We start from the raw sequence: 25,311 nt of genomic DNA, 5'->3' as shown, positions 1-25,311 counted from the left end.
ATTTCCATAGATATCGGTGTTACTGTTTTAGAAATGAAAGCACTTCATGTATATAGTCCCCTCCATTTGAAGAGGTCATAGGTATTTGGACAAATTCACTTGTGTATTAAAGTAGTCAAAAGTGTAGTGTTTGGTCCCATATTCATAGCACGCAATGACTACATCAAGCTTGTGACTACGAACTCGTTGGATGCATTTCCAGTTTGTTTTGGTTGTTTTGAATAATGATGATCATACCCCACAAAAAACGCTTGACTCCCCATTTCATTGGTAATAATGTTTTATTGTAGCCTCTGAATGGTATCTCACTCATCATTATTCATGGTTTTTCTTAATCATGGCATTATCAGGATTAATTTAGAAGTGTTCAGAAACCTCTTATCTGCTCACTTAAAGAAAGTTACTCCAGTCATCATTCACCATTCAGTTACTATTGGGCGAGTTAGTAATCACAAGCTTGATGTACTGGGTGCTAGGAATTTGGGACCAAATACACTTTAAGTGAATTTGTCCAAACACTAATGACAAAGCACTTTCGTGAAAATAACCTCAAATAAAAGGTGACATTCTGTAGTGTTGCCTCATATGAAACGTTTGATCTCAAATCCAAAATGCTGGCGTGTAGAGAGAGCCACATGTAACATTTTACCTTCACTGTACGTAGGGGAGTGTACATTAGCTTAGTGAAATTCTAGAAATCAGTCACCATTTAATTTTTTTTAAATTCAATTATTGTTCTGCATGTAACTTCAACCTCCTAACGTAAAGGTTTGTCATACAGGGCTAATGTTTGCCTGGTGCCACTGTGTTTTGAGGGTGTCCCTATGGTCACATTAATGTATCTGTGTGTATGTACGCTTTTGTGTGTGTGTGTGTGTGTATATGCTTTGCTATATATGTGTGTGTTTCTCCAGGAGAAGGCGATCCGAGAGCACAGCGCCGGGGAATGGGAGCAGAAGGACCCAGACCTGCCCAAAGAGCAAGAGGGCAGACGGGGCGACAAGGAAAAGGAGCGCCACCGCGAGAGAGAAAGGTCAAAAAAGAGCCGCGATCGAGACCGTACCAAAGACCGTGGCAAGGACAAGAGCCGGGACCGAGAGTGGGACAAAGACAATGAAAGAGAGAAAGAACGAGTCAAGGAGAGTGAGAGGGATAGAGACAGGGAAAAGAGCAAAGACAAGGAGTCGCACAGAGGGAGAGATCGAGAGAGGGATAAGGAGAAAGATTTAGACCGGGATAAACGGCGAGAGAAGGAGAGAGAGCTCAGACACAAACAGGGGGAGGAGAAAACCAAAGTGCCAGAGAAGGGTGACAAAAAGGTAGAGTATGTCTGTCATTCTGTGGCTTTGTGCCAAATGGTCCTCAATATAACAGTGGCCGCAACGATGCTTCTATGAGATCCTGAAGTGTGTGTGTGTGTGTGTGTGTGTGTGTGTGTGTGTGTGTGTGTGTGTGTGTGTGTGTGTGTGTGTGTGTTTAGGCCAGAGTGTCAGAGGACACAAAACACAGACCACATCAAGAGGAGCCCAGTAAAACTGCCAAACCTGAACCAGCGGTAAGCTTTAAATGACTCCAACCCACTTTCTCTCCAATGAGCAGTATCTACTATTGTCAGTCAAATTCAACCAATGCCTACATTTCTCATGCCAGTCCTTTCCATGGTTGTATTTTTGCCACATGTTCATGTTAAGTCTAGTTTGGGAAATGAATATAATCAGTACATTATGAAAGTGACTGGTCATTCGTTAACATCGTACAGTACATAGCAACAAGTCTCATTGAAGACGAGCAAAACACAACAACATAAATAACGTTTTTACAGTTTGGCAGTTGCAATAGCATATGAATGTGTGATGTCAACCCATGACATTTAAAAATGTCTGATTTTTCATTATATTAATGGAGGATATTAAGGTTAAGACTTGCAGTATGTAGAAGAGTGTTGATAAGGGATTGATTTTAAGGGTTCACCTTATTACCTGGGGCAAGTGAACTAAGCATTCCTGCAAGTTGAGCATGCTCTGAGTTTGCCCCATTGGGCAGGTGATAAAAAACAACCAAACTACAAAGAATTATAGTAGCCTAAAACCGATCTTTCCGATTCCTCACCATTGTTTAAGTGAAAGACACAATTTATGCCATTTATGCAAGTTATCCCAGCTATGAGAACTTTTTTACTAATGACGACCCAAATAAAATAGATTCCTGTACTTATCTTTCTGATTCCTCCACTATGTGTAGGTGAAAGGAAATATGGCACTTCTGTGTGTAAATAGCTCATTTATATTTTCAGTCAAGTGAACATGAACTTTGGCCTCCTGACGTGATGGCCTTTAGAATTTTATTTAAAAAAAACGTATTTCAAATATAAATTGGTTAAAATTGTGACACGTTTGGGACCAACTCCATATTTAAGCCCATGATTTTGGAATGAGATGTTCGACATGCAGGAGTCCACATACTTTTGGTCATGGAGTGTAAATCTATTTCCGGAAACCGTAGTCCCAAAGTCCATGACATTTCAAAATAGTTCTGATTGATTACATTTTGATCTCAAAATCTATGTCCACATGGTGTGACACATTTTTCTGATTAAAGAACGACCCAGCATTTGGTCACCATTGCGCAGGGGAGGGTTCTCTTACAATGAGAAAGAACGGAAGACATTGCTGGAGCACCTGTTCTGGACAGATTGTGAGCTTTATCAAAAATATTTATCAAATATTGCACTTTTCTGCCATTACCATAAAAAGGGGCAAATTCCTTAGTCCTTTGAATATATAATTGAAAATAATAATTAATTCGAAGTATAAATAGCAATGAAAATATGTGTGGTGAAATCAAATGGTAAGCTTACTGTTAACAATAAAGCCAATCCAGCCTGAGATTTCCACAGGCGTGACAACTTTTTTCCCTTGGTGTGACTTGAAGATGGTGACACACCAGAGGAAATAGCTGTCACCCAGGGGGACATAACCTATTAATAAACTTCTGTAATTGCCTTTTTGAGATGTATTTCTCATCAAATAACACCTATTTGTATTAGACTTATCCTGTATAAATGTTGATCATTTTAAGTGGTTCTGCGTGCAATATTTACATTTTCATTCTCCCACGTCTGGTTTCTCACACCCTGCAGTTGACCTTTGCTCAGGCAACCTCTGTGTCTCTCTCTGCCGTCTGGGCAGGGTCTGGTTATTTTACCTGGCCCTAGTGATGGTGCAGGCCCATATTAGGGACTGGCTGTGGTGCCTCAAAGTCCTGGTTTTCACTCCCTGCATAAGACCATCCATCCTCTTGATCCCTCTCTGTCAAATCATTTTCACTCCCACTGACCGATTGGCATATGTAGTACCCCTGGGAGGGCCCCCATTGGCAGAGCCTCTTTTTGAAGACTATTCACCCTGCCTCCTATACGCCCCAGTCGGTCTTACTCTGAGTGTCTCAGTTTTCCTCCGATGGTTTTCCGGTGATGGTTCTCCGGCGCGGGGCATGGCACGCCAGTGCAGTGATGTCTGGAACGGGGGTCACCCTATTACCTGCCAACATCAGAGATACGTTGTGTTTTTCAAACCCTGTCATTGGCTCCATTGTACGGTATACTCCAAAAACCCTCAAACGGAACACCTATCAAGCCGTGCCTCGGCTCCTATGGCTCCCACTGCATCAGCTGTCAGGGCCTCCCCCTCGGTGCGCATGGGTCAGACCCAACATCAATGTTGGCTACTCTCAGGCACCACAGACGCTTTTGGTGAGTTTATAGCCTCGACTGGTGACGTACTGACATGTAATTCAAATGTCTGCCCTGTCAGCTTTCAATGGTACTTTCTGTGCGTACAATGGTGACCACGGGTAATGTTGGAAACAGGGTTTGATTCTGGGTAGGGAGCCTAAGAAACGGCTACCACATCCACGGAAGGCACTAGGTGTGCAAATGACCCATTCCTGACCCTGGGAGGTAGTGATGAAAAATAACTACAGGAGTCAATTTTTTTTATATATATATATTTTTATACATTTGAGTCATTTATTATCTCATCCAGAGTGACTTACAGGAGCAATTGGGGTTAAGTGCCTTGCTCAAGCAGCTTGTTCACCAAGTCGGCTCAGGGATTCGAACTAGCGACCTTTCAGTTAATTTGACTGCCTGTTGTATATTGTTCATCGGTGTGATATAATGTCCTATGGAGTGACGCCAATCGATAAAGGGGGAATAAAAGGTGTTTTAAACTAAATGTAAAAATGAAGCATGAGGCAAGCAACGGCTTAATACGCAAGTAAACTAAGGACAAATTCAATGAATGAAATGGTTAATTAAGTTTGATTAAAAAAATTCAATCAAAGGTGGCCACAACACTTTGAATTGTTTAGACATAGTTTATTGCAACTATATGTTTTTACTTTCATTTTAGAATAATAATTTGTTCACTTTGTTTTGGCCTTAGCAACGACCCTTATGTCAATTCCTTGTTTATGCTCCCATTTATAATCTTGCCCCATCACCGTGTGTGTGTCATGGCCTTAATGCATTTGTACTCTCACCTTCAACCCCAAGGCTGAAGATGATGAACAGGAGGTAGCTACATGCCTAATAGTAATGTAGTTGCTCTGAATGCATTTGTGTTAGCATAGATGCTAATTTGCTCGCTCGCTTCATTTCACTTCAAGGGCTCTTACTCCTTGCTTGTTGCTAGGATAGAACACATTCAGGTTTTTTTCTGCAACTTTGACCAAGACAGCTGTCATCTGCAGCGCTCTGCATTCATTGAGAGATGAGTTATATTTAGCACACGCTTGGTTTGTGAGAGTTTCCAGTCTATTGCTTTATCTTCCGTTTTCAACTCCAGCATTTCAGTAGAATTTCATCATTATTTGTCTATGCTAGCCTATATTTGCTATAAAAAAAAAATAGAAACTTAATTTATACTTGGTAAGACGAACCATGGCACATATTTTAGGTGGTCATAAGACTGCTGTTGTTTCTGAGACTGATATAGGCTACTGCTACGTCCATGAGCTGATGTTGAATATGCTTTAGTTGTGTGGCACAGATTTGACTTAGCTTAGATGGAACCCATGTAGTACCACATGGTCATAGGTTAGGACTAGGGTGCCATCCATAGAAATAGAAAAGTGGGCCAATATAACATATTAGACTGGCTAATATAGTCTATTTCTATGCTGCTATTAGTGTGCTAATGGTTCATTCTGTGCTACCGCTGGAATTATCCACCGAAGCCTATTGAAGATGCATCTGAAGAGGTATCCTTCCTTTGCCTCTATCGCTAGAGCTATTTAGTAGATTCAGAACTGTGTAGAACTCGCTAGTGCAGCATGGCTGCCTGATATAGGTTCACCTACTTTAACATAGCGCTGTGAGCATCTTCAGTAGTTTGTTTGGCTGTCTTAGCGTAACTTGTCATTCCATGCTCTAGGAAAAAAATATAATAATCATAGCAGCTTGGTTTTCCTACTGTTTTACTTGCTTTGTAGCCCCCCTCGGTGGAAGGTTTGGACATAGGTCTGCATTCAGATATTTACTCAACGCTGTCTTTCTCTGTTTGTAGACAGCGGAAGTCACATACAAGCAGGTAATCTCTTATTTTTAAAGAGGGGCTGCCTGTGTTCTCCTTTTCCTACGAATGACCCTGCATGTGTGTATGTTTATAAGTGTGTACGCATGCTCTCCATCCGAAAGGGGACACACTTACCCAGTCATCTTCCCCTCCCATCTCCTCTCCTCAGTCTGACAGTCCAGCCAGAATACCTCGGCCTTCATCTGCCAAGGGGCAGAGGCGCTGGCCCAAAGCAGGAGCCCAACAAGGTAACCCCAAGCACCCCTCAACCCCTCCGGCCTTTCGCTAAAGTCATTCTTCTTTTTACACCATAATATGAATAGATACAAATAATTGTTCTGTTTCCTCTTTTCCAGAAGAGTTTGACAGTGAAGGTGAGTATTTTTCTCACTGCACCAACGGTGCTGGAGTTTTTTTCCCCATTTAGTAGTCCAGGTGGACATTTCTATACGTCTCTGTTCTAAAAGCCCTAGCCGTCAGTATTTCTAGTTCTTGCCATCAAGTTCATCGGCTGTTCCAATAAAACGTGTTAGAAGGGGTGTTCTCATGTCAGCATCATGTTGTAGATGGAGACACTCCGTTGGCACAGAGGCCGGTTCCACTGGAGAACGGAGATGCCACAGACGCAGTGCCAGCCCACATGGCCCACAGGTCTGTAGTGTGTGTGTGTGTGTGTGTGTGTGTGTGTGTGTGTGTGTGTCGACAGCTTACTAAGCAAATTAGCAGGGTTTGAGGGCACTGCTCGATTTGCACATTCAGCAACAATGGAAACGGTCTCTCCCGTAACCTCACAACTTTGAACCGTCTTTCTGCCCATTTCCTCTGTGTGCCCGAAAAAGTTGTGTAACATGCAGCAATGTGCGTTTGCATGCTACAGCTCTCCATTCACTGACGCAAATCCTCCACTTTCTCCTTGATCAACAACAAATTGCTCCGCTAGTCCCCACTTATCATTTTCTCAGTGTAACGTCAAACGCGTGACTGTCCCATGGTGGAATAACTGACTGACTGAATGGGAGTGAGTGTTGTCGACTGTTGAGGGCCAGTAGAGCAGCAGGGTTTCTCAACTCTAGTCCTGGGAACCTCTGTATGTTCGGGTTCTCACTACAACCAAATACAGCCATTAGACTCTGGTCTATTTTATTTTATTATTCCAACTAAATACAGTAACTTTGTACCCTGTCCTGTTCCTGTCTACCGTTCTTTGAATATTTGTGATTATTTGAAGATATGATTCTCAGTGTCTCTTGGTTAAATGGTTGTCTTTAACCATCCAAACAGATGACTATTGGTGAAGAATATCGCGTACATAGCGGGTCCCCGGGATCAGTTTTGAGAAGCACTGTAAATGAGGCTATTGGTGATAGAGTTGCTTTACTGGCTGGCTGATCATTAGTGTGGACCGTCTTATCTCCCCAACAGGAGGATACCTCGGCCCAGCAGCGCCCGGCCCGCCCCTCCTCGGGTCAAGAGGCAGGAGAGCTACACTGACGTGACCCCAGCTGAAAGGTGACTTCCCCTCATACTTTTTTACTTCCTGTGCCACTATGAATTATACAGTAGTCAGCATTGAAGCTCTGTATTTAGCAGTGCACAGCATTTTGGAGCTTTTCTAAATATATGACGTAGAACAAACATGCCTCTCTGACATGTAGATTTAGGAGTCACATCAGCTCTATTTGTGACATTTCTATCTGCTTACGTTCCACAGTGTTTACCTACGGAACCAGGCTGAGAAAATGTTGTACTTTGCGCCATAGCCTCCTTCCTCTAAATTGTGTGTATGTGTGTGTAAGGCTGACCAGTGCCAAGCCCCCGGCGGCCGTCATCACGGAGGGGAAGAAGCTTTCTGAGGATGAAGATGAACAGTTTGTGGTGTTGGAGGCCGCCCCTCTTCCCCCCGACATGCCCGAGATGGTGAGAGAGCACATATGTACAGTACCTTCGGAAAGTATTCAGTCCTCTTAACTTTTTCCACATTTTGTTACGCTACAGCCTTATTCTAAAATGGATTAAATAGTTTTTACCCCATAATGACAAATCCAAACAGGTTTTTAGAATTTGTTGCTAATTTATAAGTAATGTAAAACTATCACATTTACTCAGTACTTTTGTTGAAGCACCTTTCGGCAGCGATTACAGCATCAAGTCTTCATGGGTATGACGCTACAAGCTTGGCACACGTGCATTTGGGGAGTTTCTCCCAGTCTTCTCTACAGATCCTCTCAAGCTCTGTCAGGTTGGATGGGGGGCGTTGCTGCACAGCTATTTTCAGTTCTCTCCAGAGATGTTCGATCGGGTTCAAGTCCGGGCTCTGGCTGGGCCACTCAAGGACATTGAGACTTGTCCCGAAGCCACTCCTGCGTTGTCTTGGCTGTGTGCTTAGGGTCATTTTCCTGTTGGAAGGTGATCCTTCGCCCCAGTCTGAGGTCCTGGGTGCTCTGGAGCAGGTTTTCATCAAGGATCTCTCTGTACTTTACTCCGTTCATTTCTCCCTCGATCCTGACTAGTCTCCCAGTCCCTGCTACTGAAAAACATCCCCCACAGATGCTCCCACCACCATACTTCACCGTAGGAATGGTGCCAGTTTTCCTCCAGACATGACGAGTTCAATCTTGGTTTCATCAGACCAGAGAATCTTTAGGTGCCTTTTGGCAAACTCCAAGTGGGCTGTGCCTTTTACTGAGGAGTGGCTTCCATCTGGCCACTACCATAAAGGACTGATTGGTGGAGTGCTGCAGAGATGGTTGTTTTTCTGGAAAGGTCTCCCATGTCCACAGAGGAACTCTGGAGCTCTGTCAGAGTGACCATTGGGTTTTTGTTCACCTCCCTGACCAAGGCCCTTCTCCCCTCGATTGCTCAGTTTGGCCAGCCAGCCAGCTCTAGGAAGAGTCTTGGTGGTTCCAAACTTCCATTTTAAGAGTGATTGAGGCCACTGTGTTCTTAGGGACCTTCAATGCTGCATAAATATTTTGGTACACTTCCCCAGATCTGTGCCTCAACACAATCTGTCTTGGAGCTCTACGGACAATTCCTTCAACCTCATGGCTTGGTTTTTGCTCTGACATGCACTGTCAACTGTGGGACCTTATATAGACAGGTGTGTGCCTTTCCAAATCCAATCAATTGAATTTACCACAGGTGACCTCCAATCAAGTTGTAGAAGCATCTCAAGGATGATCAATGGAAACAGGATGCACCTGAGCTCAATTTCGGGTCTCATAGCAAAGGGTCTGAATACTTATGGTATTTGTGTGTTTTCTTTTTTTTTTTATGCATTTGCACAAATTTCTAAATTGTTTTTTATTTGTCATTATGGGGTATTGCGTGTAGATTGATGAGGAATTTTGTTTTATTTAATCCATTTTAGAATAAGGCTGTAACGTAACAAAATGTGTAAAAAGGAAAGGGGTCTGAATACTGTCCGACTGCACTGTAGGTCATTCAGGTTGCATTTGGTTGTGCTGTTCCCACAAGCATATACTGCACTGTATCTGTTCAAGAGAAGGCAGCAGCAGTGTTGGTCATTCAGCGTCTCTTTCTAATGGTTTCTTCACGATTTGGTCCTTCCACAGGAGCCAACAGTGGATCTCCAAGGTGATGAGAATCATGGTGAGCAATCCTACAAGCCAAACAATCACTCACATTTGACACTGGAGGTGCTTATAATTCTAGTACAAATTGCTAGACCTTTGGTCAGGGTTTGTATCTTAAGGAGCAGTCTGCAGTTGTTTATATCCATTTTCAGACTTTTATATTGATATACCGATTTGATTCCTGAAAAATATAACATATAAATAAACTGCAAGTTTGATCTCATGAATGGTCAGTCCTTGCATCTTTACCTCTGTCAATGAATTTGAGTGGTCACATTCCTCAGCTATTTACCAAAACAGTGGAGGGTTACCCACTTATTTGAACCTCAGATTGCCACTTTAAGGATGGTTAAACATGGCCAATATTTTGAAAAAACAAATGAACCTTTTTTCATCCCCAGGTGGGCTGGTGAAAAAAATCCTTGAAACCAAGAAAGACTTTGAAACATCACCATCATCTCCAAAGTCCCAAGACCAGGTAAAATGTGTCCTACAGATGTAGTGATCTTGATCTCCACTAGAGGGCAATGCAATGACAACATAACGAACGACTGTGTTCCAAGTATTTGGCTCTCTCATTCCTCTCCCGTGACTCAATTCTAGACATTTTACTACCTCTCACGGAGTGTACACACACCGCTATTTCTCGACATTCAGTATCTTACGCATGTGGGTTGCAAAACCCCATAGCATACAGTCTATTAGCTAAAGAAAGAATCTTGCAAATGGAGTGACAAAGTTTGCAAAATTGCAAAAAACATTGAACATTTTGATCTCCTCAGTGGAGCTAGAAAAACAGCATCATGCGGGTTGATTACATCAGCGAGAATGAAGATTAAGTCAGCAAAAAATCTCCACCTCTTGTTGTAATTTAATGTGGTTGTTTCTCATTTTATGTTTTGTAAGTGTTTTTGGCCTCAGAAAGCGTTGCAAAAAATGCATCCAAATTAGGCTTATCTAGCTCAATGTCTCAACAACCAGTTTGAGAGAAAGTATGTTTTATTTTCTTCTGTCTAGTTCACATGCCTAATGAATACATTTGATCATTATAATGGAAAATAGATTTCAATCGGCTGCACCGATTTTACACCAGCTGCATCATTTTACTAAACTTAACTACATTTCCTTTCTGGTGTGATTTAAGTCTTCCTCAGAAAAAAATCTTCCTTTTTTGGGGCCATGCTATATCCCACTTTTCTACCTTGGCCTCCTTCCCTACCTCTCCCTGTGATTCAACCATAAACTGTTGTCTCCACATTTCATAGTTGATCGATTTTTCATTACTCTGAACATGTCTTCCAGTCTGATGTAACGCCATTATTGCTGCCCCTCTTCTGTTCCCCCGAGTGTGTTTATTGGCCAGAGAGGGCTCCCACAGTCAATATTTGGATAGGGAATCGGTGTGAAGGCCTCTTTTCATGCTCCAGCGGTGTGGGTTGTACAATGCTGCCTGTTTTGGGTGGTCTTTTCTGCCCAAGCGTGCTGCTCCCTCCGCTCCCTGCCCAGCTGACCACCCGACTCTGATGGATGCTGGGTTTTTGCCTGTTGCCTGCTAAAAGGCTCTGTCTAGCCCCCCCCCCCTCTTTCCTGACCCCATCCCTCTTCCCCAACAATGTCGCCTGTCCCTGGCCAGCTGCTGATGAGCGGGGAGAATGAGTGCTCCTATCTGCAAGGCGTGCGCCAGGCTCCATCCGTTGTTCCGGCTCCGAGGCACATTTAGCTCATAGCAACTCAGATGAAGTCCCCCATTCCCAGCTTGCCTTCGGATGGACGGCTCCCCCACCCGCCCCAATAGGTCAGATTTCACTGCGCGCCCCTTGTAGTTTTAATTTCAAAATAATCAGACTGGATTTCCCTTTGGTTTCCAAATAAGTTTCCGGTTCAACTTGAGCACAGCCCACAGGGTTATCGTAATTGACTTAATGAGCTTTGGGATTCCAGGCCCCTTATTATAGGGCATCTAATTGGGGGGGGGGGGGGGGGGGGGGGGGCTGTATTGCTGGGGCATTCTGCAGTCTGAATGGAAGGTAGGTGTACTTGTACAAGCCACGCTATGTGCTACCCCCCTCGTTACTGGCCTTGCCTCGTCCGCTGTAGGAAGGACTATAATGGCTTCCTTCCTGACATGAAAGGGTTGACGGTCAGTGTAATAGAGACATTGCTCTCTTGTAATCACGGAGGAACATGGAGGGTTAAAACATGTAAACATTGAGCTTCCCCCATCCCCCGGTGTGAGGTCTGGAATTACAGCAGGACGTGATTCTTTCTTAAATGCTTTATCAAACGTTTTGCCGTATCCCGCCACACAAAAAGTGCACCATAGAGCAAATTCTTCTCTGTTTATAGGTACGACCTTCCCCATGACCTTTCAGAACACTTGTATATTATTCTAAGATACTTCTGAGGCCTTTTTATTTAGACAGAATCGGGCCCTCGTAGCAGCTGCGTTTTCACACAATGTTTTCGGACTGTCTCTCCCTTTTCTTACCCCATCAAATTAGCCTTGATGAAAGTTTACAATGTATAAATAAACCCCGTGGCACACATGGATGGTTGAGTTAGAGTCACGGAGGAGGAGTGCCAGAATACTTGCGGCAGAATCGGCAGGAAAATAAATAGTCCAATACCCACCAGGCCCGTGTCTTCGTAAACATTCACCTTTTTTTGTGGAAACGTAAATGAAATGACCCTGCAGCATTCCATTAGCCATATTGCCCTTGCAAGAGCTGCACTTTGAGATTCCAGTGGAATGAGGAAAGGTTTCTGAAAAATACCTTTCTGAGACTGGACTCCAATGCAGACCGTGGCGTAGTAGGTCCTATTTTTCTTAAGTCGCTTCGATCACACCAATCGAGTCAAACCCCATAACCTTACAAGCTAGAGGTCTTAGCAGTTTCAACCTTTGTGGTGTAGCCCACTTGGTCAAACAATTGAATCAAGCCCTTTTCCCTGTCCCCAGTCTTGTTCAGAGGTAGGGGTTCCCCCCTGTACCCCTGGGTTCAGGGCAGGGGGCTCAGCTGTGACCCCTCAGGGGGCTACACACTGATCCTAACATCCTGTAACCCCTCTCGCCCTTAGCCTCACTCTTCACCTCACTGACTCCTAGCTATTATTATGATCTGGCTGGACATTTGGATGATGTCTGTCTTCCCCCCCCCCAAATAAAATAGCTAACCTCTGAACAAAACTGGACTAATCATCATCATGCTGTAATACATAGCTCCTTGGCCTACCTCTGAAACCCTCTCTGGGGACACAATTCAGGGCCCTTGGGTAGCCTGCATTGTCTCCAACTTAGAGCCAGTAGCCAGGAGGTGGATGGGTCTAAAGTGACGTCATCAACTCCTCGTCTCCTTTCCTTTGCCTGCTCTGTTCTGAACACGACTATGTTTTGAAATCTATCGCAGAAGCCAGAGAGAGCCAGAAGACTTCATCTGTTAAAATGTAAAAAATTAAATAATAATATTTAATAACGTGGGGATGAAGGAAACAAGATGAGACGAGGAAATCCAGTTGACACTATTTGGGGCCGTAGTAATGATCCGAAAATATGAGGAAACATGCTGTACGTTCACCTGATCGACACTGGAAATTGAATTTGTCATATACCCTAAGTGTGTCATGCCATTCACCACGGAAACGTTGTTACACTGTTGCGGTGTGCAGTTTATATGTTTGTCGCCGGACATTTCAGCTGACCCACAATTGAGGTTGATGAAGTGGCTTATTACATCAGTCTGGAAGCCAATACTCTGCCCTGAAATGGTCCAGTGGTGGGTAAATTAATTATGTAATTAAAGACGCCCAAGAGGTTGGTAGGTCTCTTAACAGGTTTCACGCCGGCAACCCATTCTTCTTTTTAAAAGCCTTACTTTGTTGACAGTTATTCTCCCACCGCCTCTCACCAGCTCCTTATTACCGCTCCATAAATCATGTGTTTTGCATGTGTTCCCTCCTTTAAGCAAATTAGGCATCAGAGATTTCGGGTGAATTCCACATTGCAGCACAGCAGCCTGCCCTGCAGGCCTGTGAGGAGTTTAGATCCTGCTCTTAGTCGCCGGGATGAGACTAGATGCTCATCAGAGTTTCCACAAGACATAGTAAAACATTATGGCACAAGAGTGCACGTTTTGGATTGATATACTCAGCAACGCATCGTTTACAATGCGAAACCAGAGGGAACTTTCTCCTGCAAGGAAAAGCAAGATTGCAATTAATGACATATCCCTGACACGCTCTGACCTGTATGGATTGACTAGGGGCTCCTAGGAAAAACCATGAAAGACCGATAGAAAGGGAATTGATGTTCAACACTCAGCTGTCTCTGGGTGCCACCTGCTCCCAGGAAGGATCATTGGCTCGGGTCTCCACCAGTGGCGGTCGGTGCCGTTTTACGATTTCCTCTTTTTTTTGTGTGTGAGCATGGCCTTATTACAGCATATCGGATGACTCTTTCATATTCCATTCACCCAGTTCAATGTAACATCGATAGGTTTAGGCCACTACATGATACTCAAATTTGCCCTATACCCATCATGAGGTTGCTACAACCTAGCCTACAAATGAACGTTTTTAACGTAGGTGCACAGGGCGAGAGACAAATTGGAGTAATCAAGGTGACTGACAGTGACCCGTTCAATACCGCCTTGCACACTCTCGCCTGCTTCTCGATGATCTAGGGTGTAATCATTAGTCCAAAACGTTGCAAAACGGTAGTCCATCCCCATTTCGTGCTGTTTGCTTCTGTTAAAAAATGTTTTGCAACATAATTGGTGGAATGAACCCCTTATTACCCGCACACACAGGTCACTTTCATAACAGCCATACACAAACATCACATCTACGTGCTTTCCTCCTATTACGTTGTCCCTTCGCTTGTGGACTTCAGTGCACAACACAACAGCTGTCTGTGATCAGGTGAAAATACCTCTCCAAGCCAAAACGTCATACCATACCATAACTGCTACACACAACCTGCATTGTTGTCACCATAGTTAACCTAGTCAACATAGCTACTAGAACTAACGCATTAGTAAACCCACAATCCAATGCATGTGTACAATCCCACAGTAGTGTACAGAAAGCAGTTTAGCAGTTACAGTGGAAGGCCCCGCTGGCAATACATTTATAAAATTGAAAGTTTACCTTGAATTGGAAGTGTTGGATAGCCTTAGCCAGCTAGCTAACATTAATATCATTCCTCTCTGTTTGAGTCAGGTTGATGAGTAGGTTAAATTAGCTAGCGTAAGTGAAACTGGAAAAACTAAAAACGAAATATCTCTGTCCTGCTTCTACTTAATTTTTAAAGAAATTAATTTGTTCAAAACTGTCCAACTATTGTCTTTCTCTCTCTTTGAGTCAACTATTCACCATGATATGCACTGCAGTGTTAACTAGCTGTAGTTTATGCATTTAGTACTAGATTCATGGAAGTTGTTACTGTGTAGGTCTATGGAAGGGGGTGAGAACCTAGGAGGCTCTTGGTTTTGTATTGAAGTCAATGTACCCAGGGGAGGCCGGAAAATATCTGTCCTCCGGCTACACAATGGTACTACCCTACAGAGTGCTGTTGAGGCTACTGTAGACCTTCATTGCAAAACAGTGTGTTTTAATCAGTTATTTGTGCTCCCGAGTGGCGCAGTGGTCTAAGGCACTGCATCTCAGTGCTAGAGGCATCACTACAGACACCCTGGTTCGATTCCAGGCTATATCACAACTGGCTGTGATTGGGAGTCCCATAGGGCGGCGCACAATTGGCCCAGTGTCGTTTGGCCAGTGTATGCCGTCATTGTAAATAAGACTCTGTTCTTAACTGACTTGCCTAGTTAAATAAAGGTTAAATGGTGACGTAAATATATTTTACATAGTTTTATATAAAAATGACAACTTTAAAATGTTCCACTATTTTGTTTATAAAATTCAGTGAGTAGGATGGTCCTCCCCATCCTCCTCCGAGGAGCCTCCACTGGTCTCCACAGCCAACGGCGCTTCCGTTACTGACTTCATGAGCTAATGGAAGAACCTGCCCCCACACCCTCCTCACCCTTCCTCCAGCCACCGGACTCAAAACAAATCATGTTCTTGGGTCGGGGTGAAAAAGAAGAAAGTAGGAGTGCGCTGGACTTGTAGAGCCTGACTATAAAGTGCTGATATATGCTCGCTGGACAGAGTGCACCGTGCAGACCAGGGACGGGTTTTCTTTATATTTTACTGGTTTTCTGAGGGGTTGAGGCTGTGCAAGAGGACAGAAAACAGCGCGGAGCCCGTCGGAGCTTCCGCAGCGCTCCACCGTGGCCAGCGGACTGACTGAGCCGCGGCGTGTTTGTGTAGCCGCAGTGTTCACGGGGTCAAGGGGAAAGCCACCCACATTGCAGACGACGATTAGACATTTCAATCCTCGCACACTTTGCAAACCACAGAGCGAAGGGAGGGAGGGGGGGGATGAGGCAGCTTGTCAGACATTTTTGCTGGCTTCCTGAAGGAAAGGAAGACAGTTGACATTTTTTACAGTTTAGTTCTATGTAGTTTAGCGTGTTTCTAAGCTTTAATTATTGAGTTGGCTTGTTTTTATAAGCGAAATGAGCTAGCTCATAATGAAAGTTGGGTTAGTGGCGCTTAACGTGAAGTTTTGCCCACCTATCTGGCCTAATACCTGAGTCTATGATGGTTGGTCTGTTTTGAAGGGGACGTTATTGGTTAGTTTACACTGTCATGTAGCGGGAATGTGATTTTTTTTTTACAGACCCGTGAAAGCAGGTGTTTCAATCTCGAGGCCAGAATGACACATTGGCCCAAGAGTTGAACTTGAAAGGGACATAATTGTAGTAGTTGTTACCGAATACTGTAGTAAAATAACTTCACTGCCACAGCCTGTTACTAAAATAAACAAGGGGTTTTAATTCCACAGGAGTGTGGGTGGGTACCATTTAGTGTGTGTGTGTGCGCGCCTGCAGTGCCACACACACCAGCCTGCAGACCCAGCTGAGTAAACGTCCCTGGCCCTCACTGTGCCAAGGGGAGGCCCTCCACCCCCCTCCCATCCTGGGGCTGAGGGGTGACTGGGGCAGAGCAGGACTTCCTAGCCACATACCATACAGAGGCCTTCACCAGCCAGTCCCCCCACATTAGCCAGCATAATTCAGCCACGCGTTTGATATTTATATACACAGCCTAGGTTTATATAATTCCTGCCTAACATTTTTAGCCTTGAAATCCTAAACCACTAAATGCAGCCCTGCAACTGGCTCTGTACATTTGATACTTTTTATGTGATTCGGTGTAAGTAGCCTCTGGTAGAGTTGAGGAGTGTGTGCATGCACATTTGGTAGAGAATTTTAGCATTATTACAGACATCCAAAAGCTATGAAGAGTTGCTTTGCAGCACATCACAACATATGTGTGACCTTGTACTGAAATTTATTAAAAGTCTATTTTAAGATTAACATGTAATGCTCTGAATTTATAAAATACATCGGCCAATTCAGAAGGGAAGAGAAACTTTGGAGGTAGCTCTCAACTAGTTTCTTTCTGGGATCACTTTCGCAATTACTGGGCTGGCACTGTATCAGTCCCCTGTAGATGGCGCACTCTGCCCATAATAAGTCTGCCACCTGAGACAGCATAGACAGGGAAATAGGCAGTTTCCGTTTTGCCTACTCACAAATTTGATTTAGAACGTCATAATTTGGGATATCAATACATTGTAGCCTTAAGTTTAGTTAACACAATCATGTTCAACATTAATTCATTGTTTCTATTTATAGTTTTATTGTTAAGGGGTAAGTCAAGTCCTGTACCTTTACCTAAAGTGGATATACGCCAATCTTTGTCTGAGACTCTATTTCCCAGACCCTTTAGACCAGGGGTGTCAAACTCCAATACCCAGTGGGCCAAAATGTAAAATCTGAACAAAGTCACGGGCCAACATTGAACAAATTAACCTTTTAATATGGACCCAAACAAGTTTTGCTTTAACATTGAATATGGAACAAGCATCGCTTATTACCATACAATATATAATTTAATAGTGGAGACATGCAAAATCGAATTTCAAATGAAAAAACACATCAATGGCATTCATTTATTAAATAAATCAAATTTAAATAAAAATGGTATGCCTCTTTTCTATTTGCAGCCTTCTGATTTAAATACCAAAATAAACTTTTTCCACTGGCTAATAATTTTACAAATAAAATGATAATAAATCAATCAACCATTCAAGCCCATGCCTTGTAGCAAGAAAAAGTGCATAAAGAAAACGTTAATTATTGCACACTGGTCTAATCTGATGTGCCCAAGCCAGATACCTGGCATCTCTTCTTGGATGCTAGTTCATCAATGTCTGGGCTCAAGCTCTGAGCTGAAGAAATCCTCAGTATCGAGCGAAGATGTTCATCAGTCAGACGTCTCCTGTGAGTTGTTTTGGTCATCTTCATCGAGGAGAAAAGTTGCTCGCATAGATAAGTGCTGCCGAACATGGAGAGCATCTGAGCAGCTTGGGTGCGGAGCTGAGGCATTGTGTCAGGGATGAACCGTGGAAACTGTGCGGCGCCCACAGCATCATACTTTGACTTCAGCGTGTCGTTGCACTGGAGTTCAATCAGCTCAATTTGGATGTTGGTTGGTGCATTTTCCACATCAACTGCGAAGGGATTACTAAGCAGTTCAAACTTGCATTTCTGGGCATCGAAGTCGGCAAATCGCCGGCTAAACTCAGCGGCGAGAACACTGAGTTTTTCAGCAAACTGTGCGCATGGGAACACGGCGGTAGAGATCTGCGCTTTTATGGATTGGCAGCAGGGAAAATGGCAAGGGTTTCCTTGCAGCATCTGATTCTCCCACAGACACAGTTTAGTTTTGAAGGCCCTCACTGCAGCGTACATGTCTGTGATGATGCGCCCCTGCCCCTGAAGCTGCAGGTTCAGCGCATCGAGATGGCTCGAGATGTCACAGAGAAAGGCCAGCTCACACAGGAACTTTTGCTCCCGGAGCTCTGCTGTATCCTTCCCTTTGGTTTCCAGGAATTGACATATTTCCTCACGCAGCTCGAAACATCTGTTCACTACTTTTCCTCTTAGCCATCTCACCTCTGTGTGATACGGCACGTCTGCGTATTCCGAACCACACTCCTCCAGAAAAGATTTAAACTGGCGGTGATTTAGACCTTTGGCTCTTATAAAGTTAACTGCCTGTGTTACTGTGGTCATAACATGTTCCATCTTTAGGGCTTTGGCACACAGTGCTTCCTGATGTATGATGCAGTGGTAAACAGTTAGCTCACCTGCACAGTTCTCTTCCCGCATCTTCTCCCGAACCATGCCCACCAGTCCACTCTTTTTACCGCACATCGCTGGCGCACCATCTGTCGTTAATCCAACGAGTTTATCCCACGGCAGCTTTATTTCAGTTACACATTTGGAAACCTCCTCAAAGATTTCCTTTCCTGTGGTTGTGCCATGCATTGATTTGAATCCTAATAGCTCCTCCGTAACACACAGATTTGAGTCCACTCCACGGATGAAGACTGACAGCTGAGCAGTATCAGATGCGTCGCAGCTCTCATCCACAGCGAGGGAGAACGCAACAAAATCTTTTCCCTTTTCCATCAGCTGGTCATACAGATTGGTGGCAAGATCACATGTGCGATCAGCTACTGTGTTCCTGCTCAGGCTCACGTTTGAAAATGCTTGTTTTTTCTCTAGGCATACGAGGTCACAAACCTTCATCATGCACTTTTTCATGAACTCTCCCTCATTAAAGGGCCGGGCTGATTTTGCGATCTCTGCTGCCACTATATAACTAGCCTTTACAGCAGCCTCGCTTTGTGATGTGGCTTTTTTAAACATATTCTGTTGTGAAACCAAACTTCTTTTCATCTCCTCTACTTTCTGGCTCCTTTGAGTCATGTCCAGGTCCTTGTATTTGTCATGGTGTTTCGTTTCATAGTGTCGTCTAATGTTGTACTCCTTACTTACAGCCACGTTGACTCCACAAACAAGACAAACAGGTTTGTCTTTTACATATGTAAACATATATTCTGCCTCCCACTTGTCCAGAAAGCTCCTGTTTTCTGCCTTTCTTTTCGCCATTTTTGGGAAGGGTTAGCTCGCTGACAGTTGTAGCGTCTATGTTGCTATGACTACTGTCACAGAGGAGAGAGCGTTTCTGGGTCCTGTCCTGATTGGCGCGCGAAAACAGCAGAGCATTATGGGATTCGTAGTATTAGTGGTGAATGCGCTCGCTGTATAATACCGGCGGGCCAGCTCTAGTAGTAATTTGGTATTGTCTCGCGGGCCAAATATAATTACCCCGCGGGCCAAATTTGGCCCACGGGCCAGAGTTTGACACCCATGCTTTAGACAGTCCTACAATGCTTTAACCTTTTCTTTATCAAATGATCCATAGAGGGACCACTCTGAACATTTCTCAAAATATGTTTTGCACCACTTACATACTCCTACGTGTGGGTGTGCAAGTTGTTTATTATTTTTCTCCATTGTTACTTAATCAAATCTCTAGTAACCCAGTATACTTCACCAATTCCTCCTTTAGACTAGTGTTCTATTCTTTCAGGGGTTTAGATATTTACACTAGTTGTTCTCTTTAACAGCATATTCGGGAATAGTACGTTCTCCTTTCATATCTCTCACATACACAGATTCCCTATATAATGTTATAGATCAACGTGAATCCCTACAGACATCACACCACTCATGTGCATCTTCAACGACTCAAAATGCCTACAGTAACACCTTGTGCGATTATCAGTGGTTCTCGGACCACGTAGACTATCGTTACATCCTATGCCATATGTATCTTCAACGGTTCTTTTGCCGCAACATCCTATACATATAAAATAACACTGCTATTAGTAATGGCAGCAGACACACAGAGACACTACTTCGGTATTTACCATATGTATCTTCAGTGGTTTTCAGACCATGTAGACACTTCTCTTTATAAATGCCAACAATTGTCAGTGGGGCCTCCTGCCCTCACTCTAGCCTTCTCTGAAGACTAGCTTGCTGCCACTTCCTATACATATAAACTCAGCAATAAAAGAAAAGTCCCTTTTTTCAGGACCCTGTCTTTCACAGATAATTCGTAAAAATCTGTTTCCCATGCTTGTTCAATGAACCATAAACAATTATTGAACATGCACCTGTGGGACGGTCGTTAACCTCTCTGGGATATGTGGGACGCTAGCGTCCCACCTGGCCAAAAGCCAGGGAAAATGCAGAGCCAAATTCAAATAAATTACTATAAAAATCAAACTATCATGAAATCACACATGTAAGATACCAAATTAAAGCTATACTTGTTGTGAATCCAGCCATGTCAGATTTCAAAAAGGCTTTTCGGCGAAAGCAGACAACGCTATTATCTTAGGATAGCACCTCCGTAAACAAAGAGAGAAAGCATATTTCAACCCTGCAGGCGCGACACAAAACGCAGAAATAAAAATATAATTCATGCCTTACCTTTGACGAGCTTCTTTTGTTGGCACTCCAATATGTCCCATAAACATCACAAATGGTCCTTTTGTTCAATTAATTATGTTGATATATATCCGTTTGCTGAAAATAAACGTAGTTGGCAGGGAGAGGACGTTTCTTTTTTTGCTCTTTATATTAACTGTAGATAACGTTATAGATCAAAATACTCAGCTCACAGAACTGGCTGGGTTATCCATTCAGACCTCTTTCACACCGGAGCCAGTCTCCTGACAGCTCTTATTCACTCAGTACCTAATTGTAATAATGTATCTTATTATCCAAATTTCAATCCGTTTAACACGTACTTTCCACACTCCCACAACTCTCACATCCACATTCACTTAGTACTATTCCCAAACACACTCGGTTATCTCCCTAATTACCCCATGTGCATCTCAGCACCATATGTATCACATACATATATAATAACACCATATGCTACCAGTAGTGGCTGCAGCCCATGTAGACACGTCAGCGGGGCTTTTCATGGTACCGTTACTTGCCCTTCTCTATAAGATTGGCTCTAACCTTCTTCTGTCATATGTATCACCGCCATGGTTCCTCTATAGTCTCTACAGTCGCCATAGTCTCTAATGTCTATCCGTCCCTATAGCATCACAGTCCCTATAGCATCCATAGTATCAATAGTTTATATAGTCATAAATGCTATGTTTTCTATAGACTCTATAGTCTATGCATATAGAATAAAATAACATGCATATAGAACAACACACATACTTTCACACATTCACTCAGTACATATTATCCAAATTTCAACCACCTAACTAATATTTCTTAATATCCAAATGTCAAGCTTTTATTATCCAAATTTAAATCTGCTTAATAGGAACATTTCTATCCTGCTATTGTCCCAATTTTCAATTATCTTAATAGTTTCCACTCTCACAAAGCTTTCACGTTCACTACACTCACACAATTCACATTCACTTCGTGCTGTTACTTGACTTAGGACTAGTGGTACCCTCCTCCAAGTAACAGCACAAAGGGAATGTGAATTGTGTGAGTGTAGTCAATGTACATGTGAACGTTGTGTGAGAGTGGAAACTGTTAAGCTGATTTGAAATTGGGATAATAACAGGATAGAAATTTGCTTATTAAGTAGATTGAAATATGGATAATAAAAGCATATTTTTTTTTACAAATTCATTTAAATTGACTTACTGAAATCAGAAGACATGTCCCTCAATTGCTCGCGGGGAATGTGTCTCCTCCAGGGCAGCTCACAGTAAGGGTCTGGTCTGAGCGGGTCTTTTGGTCAGATGGAAATTTCCCTCCCGCTTCATAAAATGCGCCACCGGTTATCCTCGCAGACCCCCTCTGGAAAGCTCTGCAGGCAGAATCAATCATCCTGTTCGTTGACGCCAAATTGTTTTGAAAATTCTACACAGGGACACTCGAAGTCAATATTAAATGTATCATTCTTTATTAGCAGCGTGCTGAAGAGGTTCCAACCAACTCAATGCACCAAGTACACATGTCCATCAGGAGCTCTACCGGGGCAGTCCTGTTAGTTATATTATATACTGCAGACAAGTTATATTTGCATGATTTAGCTTTATTCATCATTCACAATTAATTCATCATTCACGTTCGCTTCATTCATTTGACCGACCAATACTGGTTCATGCATGTGACAGACCAATACCTCACGAGGCTTCTTCTCTAAGTTGAGACCTTGAAACTGAGAGATATTTTGTTCTTAAAGCAAGGGTCTGGGTGTACTGCCAAATTGCAGATACTGATTGTGAGGATTTGTTCAATCAGTCACTTGCACGAACATGAAAATTATTCATAAGAAAAGCACAAACATCCAAAATCCAGTTTTTCTATATTGTAACAATCTTTCTTGGCTTCTCTCCTACTCCATCCATCTATCCACCCCTTCTCTCTATCCCTCCATCTATTCATCATCCCTCCTTTTCTCCAGAGCCTGGTGTCGGAGGTGTCCAGGAAGAAGGAGCGGGACCTGGTGTCTAGGGAGATTGAGCGGCTGCGCTCGTCCATCCAGACAGTGTGCCGCAGCGCCTTGCCCCTAGGCAAGATCATGGATTACATCCAGGAAGACATGGACGCCATGCAGAATGAGCTGCACACCTGGAGGAGGGAGAACAAGGAACATGGGCAGGCCCTGCTGCATGAACAGAGGTTTGGAGGGCTACACACACACACACACACATCTTACACAAACACACACTAAAGCACGGTACTCCAACCCTGTTCCTGGAGAGCTACCATCCTGTAGGTTTTTGCTCCAATCCTAATCTAGATACCTGATTCTAATAATTAGTTGGTGGATAAGCTGAATCGGTTTAGTTACAACTGGGGTTGGAGCGAAAACCTACAGGAGGGTAGCTCTTCAGAAACAGGGTTGGAGAGCCCTGCACTAAAGCCTGGAGGTAGGAAAACAAGGAGCACACACAGGCCCTGATGCAGCAACAGATCTGGAAGACCACCAACTCACACATTCTCACACACACACACGACTTGGCATACATTTATATTTTGGGGTGTTTACATCTTTTCCAGAGTGACGGACAGCGCGGTGGAGCCTCTGAAGGCCGAGCTAGCCGAGCTTGAGCAGCTGATCAAGGAGCAGCAGGACAAGATCTGCGCCGTCAAGTCCAACATCCTGAAGAATGAGGACAAGATCCAGAAGATGGTAACCAGCATCAACTTCTCCTCGCGAATATGAGGGGGAGCCAAGGTCCAAATAAAGGATTATCGCCTTTAAAAAAGGACCGAGCGTTCAGGGTGAGCCTGGTTCTTACTTAGTCTGGTGAAGTCCGAAATGGAGGCCTCAACTGCACTTTTACACACACACGCACACACTGACTGACTGGTTAGTGGAGAGAGGGTTCGAATTCAACCCCCTAGGGAGGGAGAGAGACGCATGTTATTTTGCTAGTGCTCCATCCACTTTAAGGTGATTGACACACCTTTACTACACTGAACAAAAATATAAACCCAACATGTATAGTGTTGAATCCCATGTTTCATTAAATTAAAATATCCATACGAACTAATAGCTTGGTTCTCTCAAATGTTATGCACAAATTTGTTTAGATCCCTGTTAGTGTGCATTTCTTATTTTTTGCTTCATTTCTCCATCCACCTTACAGGTGTGGCATATCAAGAAGCTGATTAAACAGCATGATCATTACACAGGTGCACCTTGTGCTGTGGACAATTAAAAAGCCACTTTAAAATGTGCAGGGTTGTCACCAACACAATGCCACAAATGTCTCTACTTTTAAGGGAGTGTGCAATTGCCATGCTGACTGCAGGAATGTCCACCAGAGCTGTTGCCAGAGAATTTAATGTACATTTCTCTACCATAATCTGCCTCTAACATTTGACAGTTCTTCCAACCAGTCTCACAACTGCAGAACACGTGTAACCACGCCAACCCAGGACCTGCACATCTGGCTTCTTCACCTGCGGGATTGTCTGAGGAGGGGTGGGAGGGGTGCTGAGAAGTAATACTGTCTGTATTAAAGCCTTTTTGTGGGGAAGAATCATTCTGATTCGCTGGGCCTGGCTCCCCGGTGGGTGGGTCTATGCCCCCTCAGTCCCACCCATGGCTGCAACCCTGCCCAGTCATGTGAAATCCATTGATTAGGGGATAATGAATTTCTTTCAATTGACTGATTTCCTTATATGAACTGTAACTTAGTAAAATCTTTGAAATTGTTACATGTTGCGTTTATATTTTTGGTCCGTATAGTTTCGTGTTTTTTGACATTACAATGTATATGCGTTATGGGAATTAAGGCTTGACATTGGAGTTCTTTTACAGCTTCAAGCAAAGGGCACATGGACCAAGCCAATACCCTCCACATCTACTTGATATACATTTGATACAGACATCTGTAATTTTTTTACATGTCTGTCTATTAACAATTATGTTTACCTGAAGCTTCTTCAAAGCCTGTACAAAGCAACAGGTCTGAGGTTTGCTGAGGAGCTAGGGACGCCACGAGCAGAAGACATGGCAGTCCTTTGACTCTTCCTTCTGTCAACCACTATGCTTATCCCAGGTCTGTTTGTGCGTTCTGGCCAAGGTCAGCAAGACATCAAAAACAGACCTGGGATCAGGCTAGTCGAGCACCACTGTGCTTTGAGAAATTGGGTTAGTATAGAACTGTGTCCACTCATTGAAAGAGTAGCGTTGGAGTTAAAAGTAACATGACACTTTCATAGATAAAAAATAAATAAATATACACTGCTCCAAAAAATTAAAGGGAACACTAAAATAACACATCCTAGATCTGAATGAATTAAATATTCTTATTAAACATACTTTACATAATTGAATGTGCTGACAACAAAATCACACAAAAATTATCAATGGAAATCTAATTATCAACCCATGGAGGTCTGGATTTGGAGTGACACTCCAATTAAAGTGAAAAACCACACTACAGGCTGATCCAACTTTGATGTAATGTCCTTAAAACAAGTCAAAATGAGGCTCAGTAGTGGGTGTGGCCTCCACGTGCCTGTATGACCTCCCTACAACGCCTGGGCATGCTCCTGATGAGGTGGTGGATGGTCTCCTGAGGGATTTCCTCCCAGACCTGGACTAAAGCATCCGCCAACTCCTGGACAGTCTGTGGTGCAACG

At 43.5% G+C, this 25,311-nt stretch overlaps 1 protein-coding gene across 12 annotated transcripts in view; it reads left to right on the top strand.

Moving 5' to 3' along the window:
* LOC110520000 (TRAF3-interacting protein 1) overlaps positions 1–24,378 on the top strand; it is a 43,344-nt gene extending 18,966 nt beyond the window's left edge. For 2 of the 12 annotated variants that reach the window (XM_036974210.1, XM_021596945.2), the window contains 13 exons: positions 915–1,319; positions 1,481–1,555; positions 5,239–5,262; positions 5,568–5,591; positions 5,746–5,824; positions 5,933–5,950; positions 6,143–6,227; positions 6,999–7,085; positions 7,373–7,493; positions 9,152–9,188; positions 9,574–9,650; positions 22,616–22,833; positions 23,215–24,378. In XM_036974210.1, the coding sequence (XP_036830105.1) occupies positions 915–1,319; positions 1,481–1,555; positions 5,239–5,262; positions 5,568–5,591; positions 5,746–5,824; positions 5,933–5,950; positions 6,143–6,227; positions 6,999–7,085; positions 7,373–7,493; positions 9,152–9,188; positions 9,574–9,650; positions 22,616–22,833; positions 23,215–23,380 (1,416 nt within the window). In that variant the 3' untranslated portion in view covers positions 23,381–24,378. Of the gene's footprint in view, positions 1–914; positions 1,320–1,480; positions 1,556–4,555; positions 4,577–5,238; positions 5,263–5,567; positions 5,592–5,745; positions 5,825–5,932; positions 5,951–6,142; positions 6,228–6,998; positions 7,086–7,372; positions 7,494–9,151; positions 9,189–9,573; positions 9,651–22,615; positions 22,834–23,214 lie in introns of all 12 variants that reach the window. The other 10 variants (XR_005045770.1, XR_005045776.1, XM_036974207.1 and 7 more) reach the window with 10 other exon arrangements.
* The last annotated feature ends 933 nt before the right edge of the window (positions 24,379–25,311 follow it).

The sequence above is a fragment of the Oncorhynchus mykiss genome, chromosome 3 (genome assembly GCF_013265735.2).
Source record: "Oncorhynchus mykiss isolate Arlee chromosome 3, USDA_OmykA_1.1, whole genome shotgun sequence".
Classification (NCBI taxonomy): domain Eukaryota; kingdom Metazoa; phylum Chordata; class Actinopteri; order Salmoniformes; family Salmonidae; genus Oncorhynchus; species Oncorhynchus mykiss.
This window is presented reverse-complemented; position numbering and strand designations above follow the sequence as displayed.